The 5,511-nt window shown below is 42.4% G+C and overlaps 1 protein-coding gene across 1 annotated transcript; it reads left to right on the top strand.

Moving 5' to 3' along the window:
* Positions 1–1,741: 1,741 nt before the first annotated feature.
* On the top strand, positions 1,742–5,297 carry sox4b (SRY-box transcription factor 4b). Its single transcript, XM_048183563.1, has one exon. It carries the CDS (start codon positions 2,331–2,333, stop codon positions 3,465–3,467), a length of 1,137 nt encoding a protein of 378 aa, XP_048039520.1. The 5' UTR covers positions 1,742–2,330; the 3' UTR covers positions 3,468–5,297.
* Positions 5,298–5,511: the final 214 nt, after the last annotated feature.

Below are 5,511 nucleotides of genomic sequence, written 5' to 3' on the forward strand. Positions count from 1 at the left end.
TTATATGTACATTTGTTGTGATATACAAAAAAACAACAACAACAATAAACACCCAATAAATTTATAATTATAGTCTACTATCCGATTTATTGACAGTATTATTGCTAGGACACTGGCATATTCAATATACACTGGCACTGGCATATCCAGTAATCAGCTACTTTTATAATGTATGCAGAATAAAAATAGCTGATTACTGGATATACCAGTGCCCAATAATACTGCCCATAAATCGGATAGTAGACTATACTTATAATTTTGTTGTGTGTTAAAGACACCCTGCACCTGCTGTTTTGCACGTTTACAGTCTTGAACTGTTCAGCTGCCTCACGCGCCAACACTAGCCATAAAGTAATGTGCAATTTATACTCCCCCTCCCCACATTTATAAAGATAACACGTTTTATTATCGTTATTTACAGATATCCATGATATATTTATTTATATGTGTGCTTTATACCTAGAAATATAAAAAACGCAAAGGATATATAACGTCATTTTAGAGACTCATCTTTCATATGTCATGTATGAAAGAAATGTTTATTGGATTAATGTGTTACTCTGTTCTGATATGTGTGTCGTATGTGATTGCTCCTGAGGGGGTTTTAACAATGAATATTCTACTCATGACCCATGAACACACAAACCACAATGAAGGGCTCAATGCCATTACTTTGCTGATTTATGCTCAAGTGAAATGCGTGACACTATTTTTAAGATCTCATGCTTGAGCCTGTTTTGGGTAAACAATAACAAGGATGTAAGACAAACCGTTGTAAAATATCTCTTGGATGGTCGTTATGTAATTCTTTGACAAATATACATTCTGTTGCATTAAAAGCAGACGAAACGCCTCCCTTGGCTCCACTCTGCCATCTAGCGTCACTCCAATCCAGTGTTTCTTCAACAATAGATCTGGATTACAAGCTGGGCTCTTTTCGGGGTAAATAACAACTGTTCAAATCGATATTGTTAATGACTGTCGACCTCTAGTCCTGATCATGAACATGTACCAGTTTCATTCTCTCCGTGATACACCATTGACCACTGGTGCATGGACAGATGTGGCATGCGGTGTAAACTTGTTACAGTGCTTTCAGCGAGTTAAGTTCTCTTGAAATCTAAACGAGACACAGTGTTGCCCAACCTTGAAACTGAACACTGCTGCTGTTGCCTGTTGTGTTTAGGGGGTTTGGGGCGTGCGTTCTGTGACAAAGGACCGCCCAGCTTTTCAGCGGCTCCACCCTCTTCCGATCCAGCCAGAACATTAATGCGCATAGACTCGAGAAAGGACTCAGTTACACTGGAAACTGTGTTCCTGCCAGTGTACAGCCCAACACAGTCATGAGCTTGAGAAATAAGCTGACTTGATGGCAGATATCGATGATATAAAGTATATTTTAAGCTTTATTTTATTTATGGACAGGCGATGTTATTTTATTTTTCATTTATGTAGGCTAATGGCTATTTTATATTGTTTTGTCTCATTAAATGTAAGTACTTGACAAATACAGTCTGATATAAAACATATCCAGCTTCGTTTTCTCACTCAAAGCAGTATTTGTTTGTAAATGCATTCAAAGATCACGCCTTCATTGTCTACAAGCAAAAACGAGAAAAAAAAAAAAAACATAATCGTGTACCTTTAAAACTAAGTTTGTCATGTATGCTGGAATGAGGTCAGACCCAAAGCTCCTCATTGCACGCGCTGATTATTATTAGATTCCTTTTTCAGCCAATGAAAAGAGAGTAGGCGTGTTTTGGCGCAGGGAAGGCTAGAAACAGTCTGTGATTGGCTGATCGCTGTCTCTATTATACCATTGGAAACGGATAAAGCTGTATGATGCAGAATAGAAGTCTGTTGAAACTTACAGACTGCTTTTAAGAGACGGACCCTTGTGCTAGAATTACATCCTGGTTTTCCCGCATGGTTTAACGGGGAAGGATATGCTGAAGGAGTCAGATATCTTCCGAAACTTGAACAGAGCTTTGCTGCATCGCAGCGCATACACTAACACTGAGCTTTCGCATAGCTGCGCTCATATACAAACTTTCAACTGCTCATCGACTGTTACAACATTATTACTGGATGCACGGACACTGTGGAAATCGGAAACTGTATCAGCTCATTGAACTATATGATAAAGCCCCGAAACAAAACTTTAGACACACAAAGCCACTGCACTAAGCACGACTGAAAGCGTGTGGTGCACCAGCCGCCTCGGCTCTCCTCAGGACTATTATCAGACTGAGTTTTCTTTAGCGACACGTTGGGCTTGAGAGTGCACGCTCTCTCTCTCTCTCTCTCTCTCTCTCTCTCAGACTGTAGCAATGGTCCAGAAAACAAGCAGCACGGAGAATCCCGATGCGCTGTTTGCTGGAGACTCCGATTCCGGCGCGCTGGATCTGGACATGGCTTCCTCTCCAACCCCTGGTTCCACGGCATCCGGGGGTGACAAGCTTGACCCCGGCTGGTGCAAAACCCCCAGCGGTCACATAAAGAGACCAATGAACGCGTTCATGGTGTGGTCGCAAATCGAGAGGCGCAAGATTATGGAGCAATCGCCGGACATGCACAACGCGGAGATCTCCAAGAGACTTGGCAAGCGCTGGAAGCTCCTGAAAGACAGCGACAAGATTCCCTTCATCCGAGAGGCGGAGCGGCTCAGACTCAAGCACATGGCAGACTACCCAGACTACAAGTACCGGCCGAGAAAAAAAGTGAAGTCAAGCGGCTCCAAACCGAGCGAGAAAGGAGAAAAGATCAGCGGGAGCAGCAGCAGCAACAGCACGAGTTCCGGCTCGAAACCGTCCTCAAAAAAGAGTGGGAGCTCCAGATCCACCAGCAAGCCGCACAAAATAGTTCTGGGGAGCGCGAAGGCGGCGTTTCCAGAGCAGGGACCAGCGGATCACCACTCTCTTTACAAAACTAAGTCGGCGTCGGCTTCCAAACAAATTCCCGACAAGAAGGCTAAGAGGGTTTACATTTTCGGAGGCAGCGGCATAAGCCCGTCTTCAGCAGCTGTGCCCGCCAGTCCGACCCTGAGCAGCTCCGCCGAGTCCGACCCGCTGAGCCTGTACGAGGACGGCGCGACGAGCGGCAAGGAGGGCGCCGACTCCCCCAGCAGCTCGTCCTCGGACCGCCACAGGTACACCAGCATGCGGGCGTCTTCACCCACCCCGTCCGCGTCACACTCGTCCTCCTCATCCCAGTTCTCCTCTTCTTCCGACGAGGAACTCGACGACGACATGCTGGACATTAACCCGAGCCCAAGTTTTGACAGCATGTCCCTGGGAAGCATCGGCTCCTCGGTGCTCGACAGAGACTTTGACATGCATTTTGAATCCGGAGCTTCTCATTTCGAGTTCCCCGACTACTGCACCCCTGAGGTGAGCGAAATGATTTCAGGGGACTGGTTGGAGTCGACCATTTCTAACTTGGTGTTCACTGCTCACGTATTGAACTAGAGAAAGTTAAGGAAATACGTCTGAGGAAGAACATTGAACAAAAGGGATAGCAGACAAGTGTGTTTGTAAAATAAGCCACCACGTGAGGGGTCCCAAGCGTGAGACAAAGGCAAAGCGCTGAAAAACAAAAGCTACGATGCTTTCGTGAAACGCTGGCAGGATGGAAAAGTGCTGCTAAACATTTTGTCGCGAGAGGGCCAAAGTCATTTCCCCGTGCTCGGCACGAGACGACAGGAGGAAATTCACGAGGAGTGCTCGAGAAACACGTTCTGAACTGGAAACTGATTAATTTGCACGTACATGAAGGCGGGCTTCTGTCGTCTATTTTAATCATTTTACATCAAAAGAGACGTTTAAGAACTTTATTGATTCGCCTTGTGGACTTGATTGCTTAACAGAGGTACTGAAATATAGGCTGTTTTTCAGCATGGCGGATTTATTGGCAAGGTGGGTTGACAAAAGACAAACAGTTTTTTACATAAAGAAAAAAGGGAAAAAAATAACGCATGTTATCTGTCCTCTTGTAATGAGAATTCTGTAAGACTGTCGAACAGTTAAACTAACGTTAGGATTATTTAAATGGATAGATGGCGCTATGTTTGATTTCCTACTCGCAGGAAAAAAAAAAATCACCAGCTGTTTTCATTCTTAACTTCAGGATTCAAACACAAACTCAAATCTGTGCTGAACTTTATATACTACTTCAGGACCAAAACTCTTAAGTTTCCGAAACTATTAAGAAATACTGTTAATTTTTGTCATGGTTGTTTCCTTTTCTGTGTTCTTCAGATGCCACTTTTATATGGATGTATTTATATAGGCTACTGGCCAAACAGTTCGTCTTATTTTTATGTTCTTGTAAGTACCCTCGCATCTGTCTGTCTCCTTCTCCGAAGAAGGGCTAGAGTTTTAACCTTTGTTTTTTATATTTAAATGTAGACTTTTGACACTTAAAGAGAGGAAACGTTTGATTATTTTCTCAGTGTATTTTTGTACAAATATATATAAACGGGGGGTGTCAATAGGTTGTAAATCGCTGTTTTGGATTTCCTAATTTGAAGAGGCAGGTGTGTCGGTGGTCTCTGAATCGACCTCCTGTTTCATGTTTACAGTCTCAATCTGCAGGCGTCTTAAAGACACACACTCCAAAACCCAGTTCAAGCCAACATGTGCTTCGTTTTTTTTTTACATTTTCTCTGAGCGTGCCGAATTAAACAGATTGTAGCTTTAAAACGAGCGATTTTCTTGGCGTTTTATATCTTGAGAAACCACTGGATGGAAAATCGTTACACATTCAAAATGGTCCATTTGAGATTCGCGACGATTATGTGCGTTCCTCATTGTATTTGAATATTTAATCTTTTCTACTTGTCGGATAAGTATAGCTAATTGTTTTAGTATCTTAAGGCATGGTGAATAGATTTGTATTTCCGATTCAGGTTTATAGCTGTTGTGTTAAAAAAGCAAGAAAAAAAGAAGAAAAAAAAAAAATCTTTGTACAGCTGTATCATAGGCAAAAGATTGTGTGTTTATGTATGTTTTTGCGCTTTATCTCGACAAGCACTAGAATGGCTATCTTTATACATCCTTGCTTAGCCTACTTCATTTCAAAATGGTTGTTAAGGATTTTTATATATACATTTGAAATATATTAACTTTATTTTCATCCATTCTGTGCAATATGCTGTGTAGAAATCTTGTTTTGTCTAATCATGCCATAAATCTCATGCCAGCTTATTGTGTCAAGTCACTGCCTGACAGACTGTTCATAAACTCTTGTACAGAACTTTTTCATAAAGGAAATAAACTCAGCTGGAACTGAACCCTAAACATTGCTCTGTTGACTCACTTCCTTATTTGCATAAGTGGGCGTGTCACCCTTTGATCCCGATGAACCGTCTGCCTTGTCTGTTTGGACTTGCAAAGCACATATTACTTGCCTCAACGATTTTTAACGCTCACATAACAGCAGCTGTGCAAGCTGCATGTTGCTTAGTGTAAATGGCTATTATATCTGAGTAAGTTTACAAATGACTGCGGGTCA

The sequence above is a fragment of the Megalobrama amblycephala genome, linkage group LG3, assembly GCF_018812025.1.
Source record: "Megalobrama amblycephala isolate DHTTF-2021 linkage group LG3, ASM1881202v1, whole genome shotgun sequence".
Lineage (NCBI taxonomy): Eukaryota > Metazoa > Chordata > Actinopteri > Cypriniformes > Xenocyprididae > Megalobrama > Megalobrama amblycephala.

What these genes read in the sequence shown, in the direction of transcription:
- sox4b (XM_048183563.1), top strand. Translation starts at nt 2,331, where the DNA reads ATGGTCCAGAAAACAAGCAGCACGGAGAATCCCGATGCGCTGTTTGCT.